The sequence below is a fragment of the Helianthus annuus genome, chromosome 17 (genome assembly GCF_002127325.2).
Source record: "Helianthus annuus cultivar XRQ/B chromosome 17, HanXRQr2.0-SUNRISE, whole genome shotgun sequence".
NCBI classification, from domain to species: Eukaryota; Viridiplantae; Streptophyta; class Magnoliopsida; order Asterales; family Asteraceae; genus Helianthus; species Helianthus annuus.
The window spans coordinates 110,740,915-110,764,582 of NC_035449.2; the positions used below are offsets into that span (position 1 = coordinate 110,740,915).

A 23,668-nucleotide genomic window follows, 5' to 3' on the forward strand; every position below is an offset into this window, starting at 1 on the left:
ATTTGATTTAATTTTTATTTTGGGAAAATTATGAAAATAGGCATTTTGATCGACATGTTTATCAAAATAGGTATCGACTTTTGAGATTTGTAAAATGAGCAAACCAATAAAAGAAAGACAAGTAAGCATAGTCGACATCTTTTTTTGCCCAGACTCCCACTTTCAGATACCGTTTTTGCGAACAAAAAAGTGCACGTGGGTCCACATCTCACCAAATAAACAATAAAAAAATTACAAATGTAAATAGTGCATCAGCCAGCAAATCAAGGGCTAAAGGGCAGGCTTTTATACTTATCAAATTTTTTTTATTAGGTTGACCCCCCTCTTTTTCAGTGTAATGGTTAGGGGTGAGCAAATTTAGCTCCGGACCGAAAATAACCTAAAGCCGAACCGGAAATATACCCAACCCGACCCGAACCCAAGTACCTAGGTATTTAGATCGGTTACAATTTTTCACATAAAATAGGGTCGAGTCGGGTCGGGTCGGTTCTCGGTTTTTTCATGGTGAAACCCGACTTGGACCTATGGACTGGAACCGACCCTATATTTAGGGTAGTAAATCGGTTCTGTATTTTATGTTTGATCGGTTCTCGGGTCAGGTCGGGTAATGGTCGGGTAGGGTCGGTTTTTCCTTTAGCTCACCCCTAGTAATGGTGCATTAGGCCATGGGGTATGGGGCTTGGGTTGGGGCGTGGGTTGGGGGAAAACGCCCAAGCCACCATCCCGGGTGGGCTTGGGTTGGGGCGTGGCCCTTGGGGCTTGGCTTTCAAGCCGGGCGTGGGGCGGGGGAGCAAGATGACATGGCGGGCTGTGAATGGCTCATTCAAACTAGCCGTTGGGGGCTAGTTTTTAAATTTTTTTTCCTTTATAAATACCTTACCATATTTAACATTTTTCTCACACAATAAACACATAAAACACAATTTTGCCATGAGTTCTTCAAGTTATAGTGAATCGTCATCATCATCATCTGACGATGGTGCGGAAATATTTCTACAAACGATCGCGGCGGTGGTGAAAGCTATCGTGGAAGACGAAGACGATGAGGAAGAGACTCAACAACCTAAATGGAGGAGAAGGTACATCGCTCGTGAACGGCACACCGCTAACGATTTGTTGGTAAGCGATTACTTCTCAGCGGAACCTAAGTATGATGAAAAAATGTTTAGGCATCGTTTTCGTATGAGTAAAAACTTATTTTTAAGGATATCTAGAGATCTTGAGGTGAAGTATGTTTATTTCCAACAAAAACCCGATGTAACCGGGCAATTAGGATTTAGTACATTGCAAAAGGTAACGGCCGCACTTAGGCAGTTAGCGTACGGCAATAGTTCGGACATTATGGATGACTATTTAAAAATGTCTGCACGTGTAGCTAGAGAAAGTCTTCACAACTTTTGTTCGTGTATTCTAGAACTTTATAGGAAAAGATATTTGAGAAAGCCCTCATTTAGTGACATGCAACAAATATTGGAACATCTCGCAGATTATCATAGGATATCTGGGATGCTAGGTAGTTTAGATTGTATGAAATGGCCTTGGGAACTTTGTCCTACCCAATGGCAAGCCGCTCACACTAGTGGATTTCACGGGGTGCCAGCCATCATGCTTGAAGCGGTTGCGTCCCAAGATCTTTGGATATGGCATGCGTTCTTCGGTATGTCGGGTTCACATAATGATATTACCATCATAAATCACTCGCCTCTTTTCAATGATCGGGTAAATTGTATAGGACCTAAAGGAACTTTCTTTGTAAACAGGGTTGAGTACGTGTAATCGTTCACAAGACACGGTACCGCAGATCCAAAGAGATTAAAGTTTAACAGGGTCCAGATGGCTGCATGTAAAGATGGTCGAGCGAGCATTCGGTGTTTTGAAGAAAAGGTGGCGAATATTGGGAATGCCTTCGATCTGATTTGGTGGACCATGTTTCCACGATTCCTGGGTTCGAAACCGACGAAGACGACGAAGAATGATAGTTTTTTATTTTGATAATTATTTTGTATGTTTATTTTAATAATTATTTTGTATGTTTATGTAGTTATATATATATATATATATATATATATATATATAGGATAAAGATCCGTTTGGAACCACCTCTTATTGCGAGAACCGCGAGAACCAATGTGAACACGTGGTAAACTTGTAATTAATGATATTTAATTAAAAACACGCGCTCCTCATATCTCGTTCACTGCCGTCGTTTTCAAGGTTCACTGTTGTCTTTTTCAAACTAGGGTTTTGTTTGAGATTTTGCATAATCGACGGCGGCGGCGACTGATTTCTACATATTCACGGCGGCGACTGCTTTTCTACATTTTCACGGCGGCGTGGACTTACACATTTTACGGGGGGGGGGGGGGGTTTCAATTGTGATACTGATTTTGTCGTTTCGTTTGATATTTTGCATAATTAACGACGGCGGCGTCTGATTTCTACATATTCACGGCGGCGACTGCTTTTCTACATTTTCACGGTGGCGTGGACTTACACATTTCACGGGGGGTTCAATTGTGATACTGATTTCGTCGTTGGTATACTGATTTTGGATACTAATGGCTTCGTCTGACTCATCTCGTGTTGGAGTTGAACCTTCTGCATCGAGTGATCATCATACAACATCTTCTTCGTATCATCCACATCACGATGCTAGTTTTTGCGGCCCATCTAATGTCAATGTAAATCCTATTTCTACTGTGGGTCCATCTGATATTTATGCTGTAGGTCCGTCTGATGTTGATGTCAATACCTTACCTGCTGTTAATCCAACTGAAAGTTACAATCCTGTGTTTACATGTCACACCCCGATTTCCACGTGTCTCACCAGTGGGCCCGGTGGGGGATTACCGTGACGTAGTTGGCAACAATATAGTCAAACCACACAATATATGAATGCACAGCGGAAGCATAAAGATAATATATTTCAACGTTAAGTGTAATATCAAAGTATCACCATTGTTGAAATAAAATCCACAGGGGATCTAATAATAATAACAAAAGTATTGTTCAACAGACTTCAGGCATCTTAAGCTTGCGAGACTTCTAATGATGCTAAGGAGAAATCCCAGCCAATTTCGCATAGTACCTGCATTTAGTCTTTTTGGGGAAAATACGTCAGTTTACACTGGTAAATACATTCAACTGACACTTTTGTAAAATGTTTAATAAAATTGGTTTAAATGCACAAGGCACAAACTCTTTATAACTTGGGAAAATTTATAATTAAATCTTGTAAAGAATTACATGTTTACTATGCGTTTGGTCGCCCGGGTCGTGCCGGGTTAAAGTTTAATAGACACACCACATAGTATAAAACCGTGGCGGGAAAACCAACGGCTATACCTTTATAGTCATGGACATAATGCCGGGTGTACGCCTACACCCGGATGTCAAGGTCGTGGCCATTTCGTAAAATGCTGCCAAGGATATCCGGGACATGGTCATTAAGCCCCCAAAGGCGTTAAGCCAAACAAAACAAATTTTTAAACGGGTCACATTGATAATACCCAACTACTAATGAGTTGGGGTCAATTGCCCGACCAAGCGGTATTTTAAATACCGTAACCCAAGCCCGTATAACGGAAAATAAGTTTAAAGTATTTACCTTTGCAAGTATAATTCCTTAATTGAAATAAATTGCAGATAGCTTTTACTGGTCCCTATTCTGGAACGAAGGTTTAAATTAACCTATTAGAATCCTAACGGGTCTTTAATTTAGCCGTAGCTTAGACCGGTCAGTTTCAATGGATAGTTACGGTTTAATCGCGTGAAAGGCGAAAACCGTGAATGGAGTGTGATTTTGACCCAACAAGTTTGAAGACTTGTTTTATATGGGTATAATAATCATACTCTGGATTTTGGGGTCAAAACAATATGGTTTGACCCGTTTCAGCTAATTTATGTAAACTAGTTACATAAGCCGAACCGTGCGCGCAAAAGGCGCAACGGGTAACCGTAAGAGTCCTACACTGTTTTCCTAAGTCAATATGCCCTAAATAGGTTGTGGTATCAGTAGGATACCTTTCATAATGCCCGTAATGAGTTTAAGTTAATATTATGCCCCGTAGGGGTATTTCGGTCTTTTTAAAGATTATAAAAGAGGTTTCTGAGTTCTACAGGAAATCTGAGTTTCCCGAACAGTTTATAAAGTCTAAAATACTTTATTTATTATTTAAAATCAGTAGCAACTGGAATCGAGTCAAAAGACCTTGTAGAACTCAAGTTATGGCTGAAAAGGGTATATTCGGTATTTACCGAACCGTTGCCATAACCGCAGGTTATGAGCAGGTTAAAAATAATTAAAAATCTTTAAAAATCCCAAAATATTATTTACATCAGTGAGTAAAAGATTTGGTGTCGAAATCCGGGTTTAGATAGGCGTTATGCTAATTGCGCTATTTAATTACTAAAGTTTCGCAATTTGCGCTATTTAGCATAACTCCTATTCTGGACCTTGGATTGACATGAAATTTTAGGGACATGCCTAGAAATCAGTAACCAAGGTTATGATCCTTTCACATGTCCGAAATTCTCGTTTTAATTTAAAAAAGGCGTTACGGTCAACTTTTTAGCATTTAACGGAAATGTGTAAAAGACTCGGACAAACAACGAACCGGTCACAGAGGGTTATACCATCATGTAACCTGGTCCTAAGAGAGTCCTAAGGCATATCTAAATCAAAATTTAACGGGTCAGAACTGAAGTCAATGCAAAAGTCAAACTTTTGCGACTTTCGGCTCCGAACCGGGTCTAAACAGAAAATGGTCGGATCAAACAAGCTTAGACTAGTTTATATACTTATTATCATGTTTTATGAGTGTTCAAACAGGTTACATATCATCTACATTACAGATTATGCAAGAAATCGCAAAATGACATTTCTGTTGACTTTTTCTAAGCACGTTTGACTCGACATTCGGACTAGTTAGAGTGGGAATCAGAGGGTGCCCTTTTAGGGGTTTAATGCCCATATGATTACCATCATAAAACTATCTTTGATTCGACAAACCACTGGACCATTCGTGATTTATCGCAAAGTCAATCGTTAATTACGACGGATTGACTTTTAAGCTAAACTAAGCAAAAACTAAGCCATAAAAGGGTTGGCATACTTACAGAAGCTTGGTGCACGACTTAGAATGTTAGAAGAGTGCTTGAGAGCTCCAGAGATGGTTTAGAATGCAGGTTTGAGGTGTGTTTCACTTATGTGCAATGTGGTGCCTTTTATAGTGAAAAAAATGGACTTAAGATCATTACACATCAACCTACAAGGCATCATGGATGTTCAGCAGGTGGCCCTGGGTGCTAGGGGGCATGTAGAGGGCGCCCATGCTTCATTTATTGCTCAAATGATCGTTCACAACTTCAAACAGCAAGTCTGTCCAAGAATTCTGCATCTGGGACTTGTACGCGGCCCGCATTAGGATTCAGCAACATGCACGCGGGCCGCATGAATCCTAATGTCAGAAAACAGATCTTCAATTGGCGTACGACCCACCTTAGCTCACCCAAAACCTTAACGCGGCCTGCATTAGGCCTGGTTTCCAAGATTTTTAAATCTTTTGTAATGATTAACCTGACCCTTTCGGTTTCGAAGGGGTAACTTTGCGATTTAGCCCTCGATTATTTACCGTTAAGGACCTCGTGCCTTTTACCCGCACTGTTAAGTCCCCGGTTAGTTTAATTACTATCCGAAAAGCCTTAACTTTTATTGTTGACGCTTTTAACCCCTCTCGTATGAATTTGATCATAGCTTTCTCGTTTTAAAACGGAACTTCGCGAAATTTATATAGTATATTCTAGTGAGCGTATTTTACTGTTACAAAGCCTCGGGTTTGTCAAAGGGTCACTCAGAGGTATCAATTAAACATGTTGACACAATTAACCCCTGTAGCTTGTAATCTCTCACTTTCTCCCGCGTTTCGCTCCGTACGATCCGTGATTTATTCGTTTGAAGGTACGAGCATCATTTAGGGTTACTATACAGTATATTTACCCTTCGTTGACATTTATAACCCTCGAATTTACATACTTTCAAGGTTTGTCAACTTTAGTCCTTTATTTAATATTTAATGCCACGTGTAAACTCATGACATGTGTTAATCATATTATTGGACAAAAATTTCGAGGAGTTACATCCTCACCCCCTTAAAATAAATCTCGACCCGAGATTTACTCAAACAAATAAGGGTATTTTTCTTTCATCGTGGCTTCAACCTCCCACGTGAATTCGGGACCTCTACGGGCATCCCACTTGACCTTTACTATAGGTACATGCTTCCTTCGACGCTTCTTTACCTGTCGATCTTCAATCGACAAAGGTTTTTCCACAAATTTCAAGCTCTCATCTATATGCACATCTGTATGGGGTATTACCGGTGATTCGTCAGCGAAGCACTTTTTCAGATTGCAGATGTGGAACACATTGTGAATTCCATTTAGCTCTTCTGGTATGTTTAACTTATAGGCAACGGACCCGACACGTTCGATAACCTCGAAAGGTCCTATGTATCTCGGGCTTAGTTTGCCTTTCTTACCGAAACGCATCACCCCCTTCCAGGGTGATACTTTAAGTAACACTTTTTCACCTACTTCGAAGTGAAAATCTTTACGCTTTGGATCCGCGTAACTCTTCTGCCTATCTCGGGCAGCTTTGAGACGGTCTCGAATCTGGACAATCTTGTCCGTCGTTTCGAAGACTATCTCTGGTCCTGATAATTGGACATCTCCAACTTCCGCCCAACAAACAGGCGATCTACACTTTCTACCATATAATGCCTCGAAAGGCGCAGCCTTAATGCTGGTATGGTAGCTATTGTTGTAGGAGAATTCGATTAGTGGTAGGTTCTTATCCCAACTACCAACCAAATCGATAGCACATGCACGTAGCATGTCTTCCAACGTTTGAATAGTACGCTCACGCTGACCGTCTGTCTGAGGATGGTAAGCCGTACTAAAATTCAAACATGTGCCCAAAGATTGCTGGAAGCTTTTCCAGAAATGAGACGTGTATCTAGTATCTCTGTCGGAGATAATAGACACAGGTATGCCATGTAAGGCTACAATCTTATCAACGTATAACTGGGCTAACATGTCGGAGCTATAAGTCTCCTTGATGGGTAAGAAATGAGCTGACTTAGTCAGTCTGTCAACTATAACCCATATTGTGTCATTTCCTTTCCTCGTCTTGGGTAACTTGGTAATAAAATCCATAGTTACACATTCCCACTTCCATTCGGGAAGTTCAGGCTGTTGTAGCAAGCCAGACGGCTTTTGATGCTCAGCTTTGACTTGCGCACAAGTCAAGCATTTGGCTACATAAGCGGCTACAGACTTTTTCAAGCCTATCCACCAATAATTTGCCTTTAGATCCTGATACATCTTATCAGCTCCCGGGTGAACAGAATATTTGGAACTATGGGCTTCCTGGAGGATAACATCTCGTAGTCCTCCATAAATCGGAACCCATATTCGTCCATTCAATCGTAAAATTCCGTCCTTGCTAAGAGTTAACTGCTCCTCAGTTACTCCTATCTTCTCTTTAGGATAGTTAGGTTCCAACACAGCTTCTCGCTGTGCAGCTAACAACCTTTCAATCAAATTATTCTTGACTTCAATGCTCTTGGCATTGATTCGAATGGGTTTCACCCTTTCCTTTCTACTCAAGGCATCAGCGACTACATTCGCCTTGCCGGGATGATACCTGATTTCACAATCATAATCATTTAAAGTCTCCATCCAACAGCGTTGCCTCATGTTTAGCTCCTTCTGATTAAATAGATGTTGAAGGCTCTTATGATCAGAACAGATCACAAACTTGATACCATACAGATAATGCCTCCACAGTTTTAGTGCGAACACAACGGCACCCAGCTCCAAGTCATGGGTGGTGTAATTCTTCTCGTGCACCTTTAACTGTCTCGAAGCATAGGCAATAACCTTGCCTTTCTGCATGAGCACACATCCCATGCCAGTGTGTGATGCGTCACAGTAAACTACGAACTCTTCGATACCTTCAGGTAGTGTCAGCACAGGAGCGTTGCTCAGCTTTTGCTTTAGAATATCAAAGGACTCTTGCTGCTTAGGGCCCCAAACGAACATTACTTTCTTCTTGGTCAAGGAAGTTAAGGGCGCAGCAATCCTTGAAACGTTTTCAATGAAACGCCTGTAGTATCCTGCTAACCCCAGGAAACTACGAATCTCTGTAGGCGTCTTTGGCTCTTGCCAATTCATTATGGCTTCTACCTTAGCGGGATCCACCTGGATACCACGCTCGCTGACAACGTGTCCTAGAAATTGGACTTCTCGTAGCCAGAATTCCCACTTGGAGAATTTGGCATAGAGTTTCTCATGATGTGGAAGTCTGAGAATACAGCGAAGGTGTTTCTCATGGTCAGCTTGGTTCTTCGAGTAGATAACAATGTCGTCGATGAAAATGATGACGAATTTGTCCAAGTACGGCTTGCAGACGCGATTCATGAGATCCATGAACGCAGCCGGTGCATTAGTGAGCCCAAAAGGCATCACTAGGAACTCGTAGTGACCGTAACGAGTCCTAAATGCGGTTTTATGTACATCTTCATCTCTGACTTTCAGTTGATGGTAGCCTGACCTCAAATCAATCTTCGAAAAATAACTTGCCCCTTGTAACTGATCGAACAAATCGTTGATCCTCGGCAAGGGATATCTATTCTTTATCATGACCTTATTAAGCTCGCGATAATCGATGCACAGACGCATCGATCCGTCCTTCTTCTTAACAAACAGGACAGGTGCTCCCCAGGGAGACGAACTAGGTTTGTTGAAACCTTTAGCTAGCAGTTCATCCAGCTGGGTCCTCAACTCCTTCATTTCGGTTGGTGCTAACCTGTAAGGTGCTCTAGCAATAGGTGCTGCTCCAGGGATGATATCGATCCTGAATTCCACTTGCCTATCTGGTGGCAAACCAGGTAGATCTTCAGGGAAAACTTCTGGATATTCCGAAATGACGGGAATGTCTTCTATCTTCGGTTTAGGCTCTTCAATAATCACCTGTGCCATGTAGATGACACAACCCTTCTTTAGACATTTTGAAGCCTTAAGCATAGTTACTTGCTCAGGCAATCCGTACTGGGTATCTCCCCGAATGGTAAGCGATTCACCAGACGGAGTCTTTATTACCACTTGCTTTCTGTTGCAGACGATTTGAGCCTGGTTGTGAGATAACCAGTCCATACCCAATACTAGGTCAAAACCGGCCAATTTAAAGGGAAGTAGAGATAGAGGAAAAGAGTGGTTCTTAATGGCTATCACACATCCATCTAACACAGTGGAGACGGTTTCTATGGTGCCATCTGCTAGCTCCACCTCGTAATTCACATTTAAGGTTTTGACAGGCATATTCAGCAATTTGCAAAATTTATGATATACGAAAGACTTATCAGCGCCCGAATCAAAAAGTACCCTTGCAAAGATATCATTTACGAGAAAAGTACCTGTGATCACGTTATCATCTAGCACTGCTTCTTTTGCCTCCATCCTGAAGACTCTTGCATTGGTCTTCTTGGCCTCTTCAGGCTTCTTGGCATATTTAGGGCAGTTGGTTTTAATGTGCCCCTTCTCGTTGCAGTTATAGCAAGTTGCATCTTTTATCTTTTTGCAATCCACGGTCTTGTGGTCCTTGGACTTGCATAACCCACAAGCAGATGACTTCGATTGAGTCTGCGAGTTTGATTCGAGTCTACACTTTCCAAAGTGATGTCTCTTACAATTCTTGCACTTGGGCTTCTCACCAGACTGTTGCCCATCCTTCCTCGACTCTGACCCTCTCTTGTTATCACCGTTTCCACGGTGCTTCTTGCCCGACCTCCGCGAAGTATCATCTTCACGCTTTCTCTTTCAGCCTCTTTGTTCCTCAGCGATCTTTGTCGGACCGCATCCAGAGTAAGGGACAAAGATATGTCGGCTACAGATCGAAAGGTCGCTGGCCGAGAGGCCTTTACGCTTGCCTTTATTTCGGGGGCTAACCCACCGATAAAACGAGCTATTCTCTATGGCTCCGGGGTTACCAGATACGGAACCAACCGGGACATCGTGTTGAAGCTCGTGAGGTAAGCTTGACAGTCAAGGTTCGTCATCACCAATGACAGGAAGTCAGTCTCTATCTTTTCGACCTCATGTTTGGGCAGTAATTCTCCTTAATGAGAGAAATGAATTCCTCCCATGTCATGTTGTATAGAACAGCCTTTCCCGAGGCCTGAACCAACGACCTCCACCAAGCCAGGGCCTCGCCCTTGAATGATTGTGACACATATTTTGCCACATCTCTTTCTGCATAGCCGCTGATGTCCACCACGGTGTCCATCTCGTCAAGCCACGTCATACAATCGACCGCTCCTTTCTCCCCAGTGAAGTCTCGGGGTTTGCATGATACAAAGTACTTGTAGGTGCAGCCTCTGGCGCGAGATGCATCGATATACACTCTTTCTTGACGGACACTGTTTTCATTGGACGAGTGATTATCATCGTCCCTTTTAGGCTTGGACGGTGGTTTGCTGTGAGATTTTGAGTGGGTTTTCGGCTTTGAGTGTGGTTTGGATATGGTTCTGCTCCGAGATTCAGTATACTCCTCGTATTGTCGATCCAGGGCTGCCTTAACAGCATTGTCGACAAGAGCTTTCAGTTCTGCGCCCGTCAAATGAACCTGGGCGTTATCATGTTCGTCTTCTTTCGAGTGGCTATTTTCTCCACTAGGATCAGCCATGGTAATTTGAATCTGTTACAGAAGATAACGAAAATTTTATTTAGGAGTTTATTATGGAATTGTCTTTTATGGCAATTCATTAACCATGGTAAACAGAGGCCATATCTGGTTAATTTGTTACTCACTTTTATTTAGGATTTGAATATAACTTATCCTAATTACAAACAATATTGCTAGTGGCATAAAAGCCTAGTCACGAGGACGTTTTTATAATATTAGCCGAGATTACAGAGAATCAAGGTATGAAGGTTTGAACCGTAGTCCTTTTACCCTTTCTGACAGGGAGTCATAGACCACCATTGTCTTTTGTCTTATATGACAATAATTATGGCCCGTAGGCACTACATCACTAATGGATGTTTAATAAGTTTGGCCCGTAGGCACTACATCACTAATGGATGTTTAATAAGTTTGGCCCGTAGGCACTACATCACTAATGGATGTTTAATAATTGATCATCTTTATTGACGATTTAACCCATGATTTATAAATCATTAATTTGGGCTTTGAAATCCTTAGAAGGATTCTTATATAAGAATGACGCGTGCGATTTTAACGAATCACATCTGCCATGAACGTTAACATGATTACAAAGGTTAACAGGAAATCTGAATCTTTTAATCAGGTCTTACCATCTTGGCCGGATCTTATAAAGACACCTGGCTAGGTTTCACTCTAAGGATTCTTTATTTTAGGCAGATTTAAATTTAAAGGAATGATTTTTGATTTATTTCATATATAATAATAATAAAAATGAAATTTATAACATAACATTCCATAAATTTCAAATATGATTACACGCTGCCCTAAACGGGACTTTTAAATAAATAAATAACTACGCAGAGGCTCATAGAAAAACACATCCACGCAGGGACCAAATACAAGATAGATGTCCTCGTAGGGACTAAAAGATAAGTCCAGGTAGGGACTGAAATACGATAAATGTCCACGCAGGGACTAAATTGCAAATACAACATTACACAAGGAGACTAATGGTCTCGTTTCTTCCTTCCCTTCAGTAGGTTTGCTAAGCCTTTGAGAAATCCGCGATTACTCTTACGTTCTTGTTCGAAGTCTCGTTCCATACGGTTTAAGCGGTGGAGTATTTCTTCTTGCTCCGGTGGAGAAAAACGTGGCTGTTGTGACGGTTGCTGAACTGGAGGTCTAGGAGGTATTGGATACCCATAAGCTGAGTAATCTGGTCTCCAAGAGGTTCCATGGAGGGCATTATAATTTGCCGCTACCACATATGGATCGGCATCATAGTTATAGTTGTAGTGCGTGTGAGTCGGCTGCTCAAACGGATTGTACCCCGTGGAAGCGCCGTACGCTGGTATCGGATTGTCATATCCGAATAGTGGCGGAGGTGGTGCAACTGGTGCAGAATTCACCTCTGCAGGGTGACCAGAAGGTTCCCCTAATTGTGGTTCTTCTTCAGGTACTGACGGAAAGTGACTAGCACTCGAGTGGCGAGGGGTGCTGAAATGAAATTCCCCTCCTCGGGTAGACATCCGTGCGCCTGATCTTCTACGCCTTGGCGGATCTGGAATTACTGGTTGAACCGGTGGCGGTGGTGGTGGCGTGACTGCCACAAACTGCGAATCCTCAGAAGGATCCTGTTGTTGCTGTCGATCATGAGGCGAGTAATGATGTGAAGGTGTAAAGTACCAATTACATTGGTCAAACCTCGCCTGGTAACTATCGGGACCTTGATAGGGTGTTCCATGGAAGGATGACCCATCAGAAATCTCGATCGGATGGTTGGGAGTACCCCTTGCAGGCTCGACGGGATCTGTATCCTCGTCCATATCCACTGCATTGTCTTCAGAAAAGTGATCCTCTGGTCCTAAAGGGTTATACCCTATTGGCTCTTGGACATAATCCGCCGGGTTAAACTGTCCTACGAAGAAAGGTGAAGGATCGCCATAAGATTGGTGCGAAGCAGATCGCTGTAGAGGTATAAAGGATGGTTGAGGGTTATTGGGATTATTTTCCGAATCTGGTCCAAATGAATGACGGTATGAGGGTGTTGAGCTATGCGAGGTAGAATGTCTCGCAGGTTCAAAGAGGTTTCTTCTTCGTCTCTGTGGTTCCTCACTTCTTGTACTGGAAGGAGCTCGCATGTTCGAAGGTCCAGCCTCGTGATCATTGTGAGTAATGATCGTTCCTCTGCCTCTTCCTCCTCTTCCTCGTCTGATTGCAGGTGGCATATTCCTGCTTTCAAAACTTTAAATAACAATAAACAATAAAAAGACAAACTGGAATAACAATTCGAACTTGTCCTATGTTCTTGTCTAGACTTAAGTATGTGCAATTGTGTAACTGAGATTAAACACAAAGGTTAGTGTTTAATTCACTCAGTGTTGGCTCTGATACCAACCTGTCACACTCCGATTTCCACGTGTCTCACCGGTGGGCCTGGTGGGGGATTACCGTGACGTAGTTGGCAACAATATAGTCAAACCACACAATATATGAATGCACAGCGGAAGCATAAAGATAATATATTTCAACGTTAAGTGTAATATCAAAGTATCACCATTGTTGAAATAAAATCCACAGGGGATCTAATAATAATAACAAAAGTATTGTTCAACAGACTTCAGGCATCTTAAGCTTGCGAGACTTCTAATGATGCTAAGGAGAAATCCCAGCCAATTTCGCATAGTACCTGCATTTAGTCTTTTTGGGGAAAATACGTCAGTTTACACTGGTAAATACATTCAACTGACACTTTTGTAAAATGTTTAATAAAATTGGTTTAAATGCACAAGGCACAAACTCTTTATAACTTGGGAAAATTTATAATTGAATCTTGTAAAGAATTACATGTTTACTATGCGTTTGGTCGCCCGGGTCGTGCCGGGTTAAAGTTTAATAGACACACCACATAGTATAAAACCGTGGCGGGAAAACCAACGACTATACCTTTATAGTCATGGACATAATGCCGGGTGTACGCCTACACCCGGATGTCAAGGTCGTGGCCATTTCGTAAAATGCTGCCAAGGATATCCGGGACATGGTCATTAAGCCCCCAAAGGCGTTAAGCCAAACAAAACAAATTTTTAAACGGGTCACATTGATAATACCCAACTACTAATGAGTTGGGGTCAATTGCCCGACCAAGCGGTATTTTAAATACCGTAACCCAAGCCCGTATAACGGAAAATAAGTTTAAAGTATTTACCTTTGCAAGTATAATTCCTTAATTGAAATAAATTGCAGATAGCTTTTACTGGTCCCCTATTCTGGAACGAAGGTTTAAATTAACCTATTAGAATCCTAACGGGTCTTTAATTTAGCCGTAGCTTAGACCGGTCAGTTTCAATGGATAGTTATGGTTTAATCACGTGAAAGGCGAAAACCGTGAATGGAGTGTGATTTTGACCCAACAAGTTTGAAGACTTGTTTTATATGGGTATAATAATCATACTCTGGGTTTTGGGGTCAAAACAATATGGTTTGACCCGTTTCGGCTAATTTATGTAAACTAGTTACAAAAGCCGAACCGTGCGCGCAGAAGGCGCAACGGGTAACCGTAAGAGTCCTACACTATTTTCCTAAGTCAATATGCCCTAAAGAGGTTGTGGTATCAGTAGGATACCTTCCATAATGCCCGTAACGAGTTTAAGTTAATATTATGCCCCGTAGGGGTATTTCGGTCTTTTTAAAGATTATAAAAGAGGTTTCTGAGTTCTACAGGAAATCTGAGTTTCCCGAACAGTTTATAAAGTCTAAAATACTTTATTTATTATTTAAAATCAGTATCAACTGGAATCGGGTCAAAAGACCTTGTAGAACTCAAGTTATGGCCGAAAAGGGTATATTCGGTATTTACCGAACCGTTGCCATAACCGCAGGTTATGAGCAGGTTAAAATAATTAAAAATCTTTAAAAATCCCAAAATATTATTTTACATCAGTGAGTAAAAGATTTGGTGTCGAAAACCGGGTTTAGATAGGCGTTATGCTAATTGCGCTATTTAATTACTAAAGTTTCGCAATTTGCGCTATTTAGCATAACTCCTATTCTGGACCTTGGATTGACATGAAATTTTTGGGACATGCCTAGAAATCAGTAACCAAGGTTATAATCCTTTCACATGTCCGAAATTCTCGTTTTAATTTAAAAAAGGCGTTACGGTCAACTTTTAAGCATTTAACGGAAATGTGTAAAAGACTCGGACAAACAACGAACCGGTCACAGAGGGTTATACCATCATGTAACCTGGTCCTAAGAGAGTCCTCAGGCATATCTAAATAAAACTTTAACGGGTCAGAACTGAAGTCAATGCAAAAGTCAAACTTTTGCGACTTTCGGCTCCGAACCGGGTCTAAACAGAAAATGGTCGGATCAAACAAGCTTAGACTAGTTTATATACTTATTATCATGTTTTATGAGTGTTCAAACATGTTACATATCATCTACATTACAGATTATGCAAGAAATCGCAAAATGACATTTCTGTTGACTTTTTCTAAGCACGTTTGACTCGACATTCGGACTAGTTAGAGTGGGAATCAGAGGGTGCCCTTTTAGGGGTTTAATGCCCACATGATTACCATCATAAAACTATCTTTGATTCGACAAACCACTGGACCATTCGTGATTTATCGCAAAGTCAATCGTTAATTACGACGGATTGACTTTTAAGCTAAACTAAGCAAAAACTAAGCCATAAAAGGGTTGGCATACTTACAGAAGCTTGGTGCACGACGTAGAATGTTAGAAGAGTGCTTGAGAGCTCCAGAGATGGTTTAGAATGCAGGTTTGAGGTGTGTTTCACTTATGTGCAATGTGGTGCCTTTTATAGTGAAAAAAATGGACTTAAGATCATTACACATCAACCTACAAGGCATCATGGATGTTCAGCAGGTGGCCCTGGGTGCTAGGGGGCATGTAGAGGGCGCCCATGCTTCATTTATTGCTCAAATGATCGTTCACAACTTCAAACAGCAAGTCTGTCCAAGAATTCTGCATCTGGGACTTGTACGCGGCCCGCATTAGGATTCAGCAACATGCACGCGGGCCGCATGAATCCTATTGTCAGAAAACAGATCTTAAACTAGCGCGCGGCCCACCTTAGCTCACCCAAAACCTTAACGCGGCCCGTATTAGGCCTGGTTTCCAAGATTTTTAAATCTTTTGTAATGATTAACCTGACCCTTTCGGTTTCGAAGGGGTAACTTTGCGATTTGGCCCTCGATTATTTACCGTTAAGGGCCTCGTGCCTTTTACCCGCACTGTTAAGTCCCCGGTTAGTTTAATTACTATCCGAAAAGCCTTAACTTTTATTGTTGACGCTTTTAACCCCTCTCGTACGAATTTGATCATAGCTTTCTCGTTTTAAAACGGAACTTCGCGAAATTTATATAGTATATTCTAGTGAGCGTATTTTACTGTTACAAAGCCTCGGGTTCGTCAAAGGGTCACTCAGAGGTATCAATTAAACATGTTGACACAATTAACCCCTGTAGCTTGTAATCTCTCACTTTCTCCCGCGTTTCGCTCCGTACGATCCATGATTTATTCGTTTGAAGGTACGAGCATCATTTAGGGTTACTATACAGTATATTTACCCTTCGTTGACATTTATAACCCTCGAATTTACATACTTTCAAGGTTTGTCAACTTTAGTCCTTTATTTAATATTTAATGCCACGTGTAAACTCATGACACGTGTTAATCATATTATTGGACAAAAATTTCGAGGTGTTACATTACAACCGTTGCAAACCCAGTTGCAAATTGACACACCCTTCATGGGTTTGAAATACAGACGCTTGATTCAATGTTTACATCAGGCAACGTAGGCTCTAAAACTGCTAACTTACCTGATCAATCGTTATCCGTTGACACCACATCTACTGGTAACACCACATCTACTGGTATAGCACCTACAAGCACAGAACATCAACACTTACAATTCATTCGTTTGAAACTAAAGGTATTTTATATCCATTTTATGTAAAATGTGAATTGTTCAATGATATACTCCTTTTTATCATGTTCACAACTGTTTTATGTTGTTCATTATGATTACTTAATATTATATGCACATGTGCATTGTGTATGTTGTTCATTACGATTACTCAATGTTATATGCACATGTGCATTGTGTTAACTGCATTACATGTTTACAATTGTTTTTTGTTGAAAATATGATTACTTAATGTTATATGCACATACGCATTGTGTTAAGTTCTTCATATTACAAATTATTCATCTTTATCTCAAATTATGTTTTCAATGCAAATTTATGCACATGTGCATTATGATTGCAAATAAATAACTTATGACCTCGTACATTAACTGCCAATGCACATGTGCATATTAATTACAATTATACTATTCGTCCCTATATCATGTTGACAATTTTTTTTAATTTATTAATTATTTCTCACTATCATTTAATTTATTAATTATCTCTTACAGGAACGATTACGGCTGCCATACATGCTACACCTAATGGCACCCCGTATTGGATACCTCAAGTTGATGTTAGATACCTTCCTGTGGTAAATAGTACATTTACACATTGGGAAGATGTTGTCATGATGTACAACACATATGCTACGCAATCCGGGTTTTCTACTCGTATAGGTACATCGAAGAACAAAAAGTATCATGACAATCCTAATACGAAAATCTCCATTCATAGATATATATTATGTTCAAGAGAAGGAAAACCACGAGTCACAGAATCTGACCCCAATGCTCCATCATCCAAGAAACAACATATACGAAGCTGATTCCGGGTGTCGTGCGCGTATCAAAGTGAGGTTTGATCGTGCTACCGAACAATACAAAATATATGATTTCATCGCCGAGCACAACCATTGCATGATTGGTAGCGATCACACCAATGTGTTAAAACAAAACAGGAAACTTGGATTTGAGGAGCAACATTTCATCCACAAAGTTAGTCTTAACAAAATCGGCCCAACTGTTGCACATAACATTCAAGCATCACTTAAAGACGGACCTCAAAATGTTCGTGGCACAACAGAAGATTTAAAAAATTGCTCTATAGACATACGTGCATTCATCGGTGAACGCGATGCAGACATCCTCTTACATACCATGAGATCTCGAGTTAACAATCTTAATGATTTCTATTTTGATTGTGTCATAGTTGGCAATGAGTTACGATCTTTCTTTTGGGCTGATTTCGTATCATTGCGAAATTACGAGGCTTTCGGTGATGTGTGTGCATTCGACGCTACATATGACACCAACAAGTAAGATACTATACTTTTTCATCATGTGAAATTATTAATAATTTTTTAATATCATATGTTTTATTTACAGATGCAAAATGATTTTTGTGCCATTCATCGGAGTTGATCACCACAAAAAATGTGTTATCTTTGGCGCTGGCATGTTATACGATGAGACTATAGAGTCGTATACATGGTTACTAAACACCTTTCTGGCTGCACATAAGAAGAAACCAATCTTTGTTCTCACTGACCAAGACGCATCAATGAAATAAGCTGTATCAACCGTTTTCACAAACTCCATCCATCGTTTGTGCACGTGGCACATAATGAGAAAACTTCCGTCCAAGGTAAACACTCTATTTTTTAATATTAACACAGCTCCAATTAAACCATATAATATGAGTAAATAATTCAACTTTTTTATTATTCATGTTTCCTCATTTACAGATTTCAAACGACATCCTTGATAATACCACTCTTCGTTCGTCAATACATAAGCTGGTGTGGAATTTATTCATCACACCACAAACATTCGAAGAAAGATGGCATGTGTTAATGGATGAATATCACCTAGACAATCATCCGTGGTTTGTGAGATGTTTGCTATACGTGATGAATGGGTCCCGTGTTATTTCAGAGAGATATGTGTTGTTTGATGAAGACTACATCCAGATGTGAGAGCTCAAACGCGCGTTTTAAAGTCAACTCGTCAGAAACTAACACATTAGTTCAATTTTTAATGTGTTTTGAAACCAGTATTGATGCTCAACGGCATACACAACGAGATCTCGAATTTAAAAGCGACATGTCGACCCCTCGCTTATCTACCGGTCTTCGCATAGAGGCACACGCGTCCGAAATATATACATGGTCCATGTTTCTTGAAGTTTGAAAAGAAATATATATGGGCTTGTTCCATTGTATGCCAATTGAACGTCCTGGAACGACCGACGTAAAAAATTACACTGTTCGTCACTGCAAATCAAACATGTCTTATGTCAATGAATTCGAGGTATGTCCTTACCCCAGTATACCATTACTATATATTAACCTCAATATATCTATTATGCACATGTGCATATATCAATTTTTGTCATGTTATGTCTGTTTGATCAATTTTTATTATGCACATGTGCATATATCAATTTTTGTCATGTTATAACTATTGTAACCGTCTGTTTGATTAATTTTTTTGTTATGCACATGTGCATGTATCACAATTTTGTCTTATGTGTATATCTATTATAACCGTCTGTTTGATTATTTTTTTTTGTTATGCACATGTGCATGTATCAAAATTTGTCTTATGTTATATCTATTGTCTGTTTGATTAATTTTTTGTTATGCACATGTGCATGTATCAAATTTTATCTTATGTTATTCACTCGTTCATATATCAAACATTGTATTTGAATCAATTATTTAAATATACATTAAACTTATTCAAATATCTATTTTATTATACATCATAACTTATTCACTTGTTCATATTACCATTCATGTATTCATTCTATTTATAATATATGTTTTTGCATATGTCAGGTGTCGCTCAATGTACCTGAACAAACTGTAAGCTGTACATGTCTTGGGTTCACTCATATTGGATACCTATGCCGACATGTATCCTGTATATTCCATTACCACCAAATTGAACAGATACCGTCCCAATACATCATTCCACGTTGGAAATGAGATGCGCTCCCATCGGTTGTTCATAGCATATCTAACATATACTCATCTAACAACAGCGAGTTTGCTATCATCCACAATGAAATAATGGATTTAGTCATGTAGGATCGTTGGTTGACCCAACTGAGTCGATCAGAAGAGCTTTATATCCGGTTCAAAGGCGGAATCAGTGAACTGGACTTGGAAACAACTTGATACTATTAAATCTGTTACTTATATTGATTTTTACATCAATTACAACCTGAACAGATTTTGGCAGCACTTCGTTACATATCCGGAAGTCGCGTACCAAATGAAATGAACAGTACACTATATATAGGAGGGTGATTCCGCTCCAAATGACCACGAGACGTTTCGGGCGAAATCAGAACTTTCTGATTTTGCTCGAACTGACATTCTGCACTTTCGAGCGGAATCAGGTTCTTCTGATTTCGCTCGAAATCACCTCTTGTACTTTCGAGCGGAATCAACACGTTAACCTCTAAACTCTGATTTTCGAACCTCGTGCACTGATAATCCTAACCTATCCTATTTCATGATACAAGACGAAGTCAATAGACGTAATGCATTAACAGACTCCCCCTCGGATATTGACGAAGTCTTCAGTGTCTAGTCTTCAGCATGACACATCTTCAGTCTTGATCATTCTGCCTTCTTTTTCAAGTTGTAACATTATAAGCATCCATCAATCTTTCTCTTCATCAGCTTCTTCAGGATCTGTTCCTGGCTCTTGCTTTATCATCTTCTTTAGGCTCCCCCTTTCGTCAAGCTTCTGTGCTTTGGGATCGACACCTAGCTTTCCATCTACAAGCTCCTCTTTGCTTCAAGCTTGTCTTCAGACTCCCCCTTAGACTCTGCTCTCGGGATCGTAGTCTGGACTATCTGCAAACACTCAAACATTCATAAATATAATGTATTCAAATTCAATCACCCAGAAATCGTAATCTGGCTCTTTTAAAACTCTTTAACTACTCCCCCTATCAACATACTTCATTGATTTAGCAGTATTAAAGAATCCAACTCCCTCACAGTTAATCATCCAAGTCCAAACTAATGACCTTGGAGATATCACAAACTGTTTTTGAAATTTTGATTTTAACTCAAGTATCAAATTAATGAACTTGTTTTATTTTCAGAAACACAATCAGCTTACTTAGATTTTGAAACTCAGCATTTCAGACATCGGTTGTCGAAAATAAAGAAGAATTAAAAATCTTTTTGTATTTTTCTGAAAATATAAAGCAGTAAAGAAATATGTACAAACATATTTACAGACAATATTTTTGTTTGAGTATGCATCAGAGGATCATATCAGTTTTTGACAAGTCACAAGTACCGTTGAGCTTAGTTACACATTAAGAATTAAACAATTCACTTAGATTGTCGATATACTGATCCACTTAAATTTTCACACAAATTTCAACTGATTCAGGATACGAATTAGATGTTTTAAGACTTAAACTTATTCATGTGTCCCACCTCTTGAATATACTCCCGTATCTAGATCCCAATATTCAGTCTTACAGGTGAGTATACCACAGATGATATCTGTAAGGGGTTAGATGCGAGGGCCGTGAGAGCTCAGGTCGATACTTCCGTATACGCAGAGAGATGACGGCTTCTACTTTTCGGTGTGTCCCCTTTAGAGGATCTTTTTTACAACAGTAATGATTATCAATTTTATTGTTTCATCAATTTGCTGAGGGCGATGCTATATTTCAAGCAATGCGAAAAGTATTATTCGAGGACTAGGTCAGAACTTCCATTCAGCAGAAGTCCCGGAATAATACCCCAGATATCACTGAGTATAAAGACCTAGTATTTCAGAAAGAGGGACCTTTCAAACGAGATTTCAGAGGTTACCTATATATCCAAGTAGTGTTCCCCATGAAATAAGTAAGTTTGAATTTTGGTTTATATCCCGAAAAAGTTTACTAAATGTATAAAAACCTATCGGCATATCATCAGTGAGACTGTTTAACGCTATTTAATCATTACATTTCTTTAGCATACTGTAACTGTCTACTGATGTACTATCATTTCCTCTTTTTACACAAAAAACTCAATTTTCGAATTTTATCATGTTTTTGGCTTTTTCAAATTTTCTAATGTTTTTGTATTTTCTGACAATTTTTCTCCCCCTAAAATGCAAAACCATTAAAAGAAAAATTTGACAACACGATGCTGATAACTTTGTCTCGCCATCCATGTTCTGCTAACTGTGCACTGAATTACACTAAAAGCAGTAATTACCTCCATGATTTACGACACACTGATTTTTACAGTTTGAAAACCGTTTTTCAATCTGGTGAAAGTAATCATGTTTGTTCAGCCATGAGGGTTTCGGCGTATTCAATCAACACATATTTTTTGTAATTTTCTATTTTTGAAATAAAAACAAACATATTTTTGGTTTTTCAAATTTTTCTAATTTTTAGGGTTTTTGAAAATATTGTTTATTTATGTACAAAAAAAAAAAAATAAACTCCCTGTTCAACCAAACCAGGGTCCAGCAGCCTCTTCCTCCTCTCCATGTGCCAGGCTGTTCCAGTTTTCATTCTCACAGTCTTTGTTTTTGTTGAGCACCTGCACATTCAACTATCTCAATTACTTGAACAATTTAGCCCAGGTCTGTTGGACCTTAGGCATTTCAACACAATAATTTTCATTCAATGCTGGAAACTCTTTGTCATCTTTCACAACGATTTTATCAATTTTGACTTCAACTTTCTCATATTTTACCGGAGTCACTTGTTTCTTAACAGACCATGTCTGCCCTTTTGGTGCTCCTCTTTTATAAAAATGTGAATCGTTTTGAACACTTTGATTTTGAACAACACCTTTTGATTTCCAAAACTATTGGGGTTTTGTCATATTAACTGATGTTTTCCAACTCTGTGTTGTTCTGAATCTGGGTTTGTGAGAATTCTAGGTCTGTCTTGAATCGAACCTGTTCTGGTTTAATTTCCAATTTTGATTTGAAGCAAACTTGCTTGTATTATACCTCCAAGTTTGTTTCGAATCAAATCTGATTGACCTTTGCCTCACATTCTTAGACTTTTGTTTCTCAACATCAATCTTCTTTTTGTCAACATCCACAGGTTTTAGATTTGGACACTTGCGTGCAAGATGTCCTTTTTGATCACATTTGAAACATGTTCTCATGGACACATCTTTGACCTGTGGTTGTTGTTTTTTCTTTTTAGCAAAAAACTTATCATTGGACTGTCTCATTTTGAGTTCCTTTTCTTCGGCTAAACTATTTCCTTGAACAAAACTCATTTTTGCCATATAATTTGGCGTTTCAATTTTGTTTCTTTTTATAACCCAACCCAGCCTTCATGTTTTTCTTCTTGTAACTAGGTTTGTTATACGAACCTTTTCGACTCTTACCATCAAACTTTGAAATCTCAGACTTCTCAATCTCAACCAGTTTGAAAACTTTATCAACCTTTTCTGAAATCACATTCTGAATCGGGAAGACAACATCTAAGAACAATTTGTCTGATCCAATCATGGTATACGCCAATCCTTTTGAATCATCATTCAGATTTTTCTCAGATTGTGTGTTTTTTAGATATCCATCATGAAGATTTCCTTCAACTTCATCCTGTGATTCAGATTTACCTGTATCAACCGACTCTTCTTTCAACACACTTTCAACAACTTTACCTACCACCTCTGAATCATGAGAATCATCAGATTTGGAATAGGTTATGTCAATGTTGTCTGGCAATTGGTCTACCATGTTGAAAGCTTTTTTGACCTTTTCCTCATCATAAAATGCAAACTTTTCCGGTGGTGGAACTTGATGAAACCCTGAGCCAATGCCTTTCTTGTTTTGCTCAGACTCACCATCTCCCGGTTTTATATTGAAAATTCGTTCAAGCACATATGACGACACGTGATAACTTTTTAACTTGTTGTTATCCTGTTCTAAATCAGCAATCTGTCGCTTTAGCTTAGCAACATCCTCAATATAGGAGTTAACAACATCTTGTTTTATTGA

General features: G+C 39.6%; 1 protein-coding gene across 1 annotated transcript; it reads left to right on the forward strand.

Moving 5' to 3' along the window:
• Positions 1 to 2,558: 2,558 nt before the first annotated feature.
• LOC110924664 (protein FAR1-RELATED SEQUENCE 5-like) lies at positions 2,559 to 18,242 on the forward strand. Its single transcript, XM_022168655.1, has 4 exons — positions 2,559 to 2,778; positions 17,183 to 17,350; positions 17,409 to 17,988; positions 18,059 to 18,242. The coding sequence occupies exons 1-4, from the start codon at positions 2,559 to 2,561 to the stop codon at positions 18,240 to 18,242; spliced, it is 1,152 nt and encodes a 383-aa protein (XP_022024347.1).
• Positions 18,243 to 23,668: the final 5,426 nt, after the last annotated feature.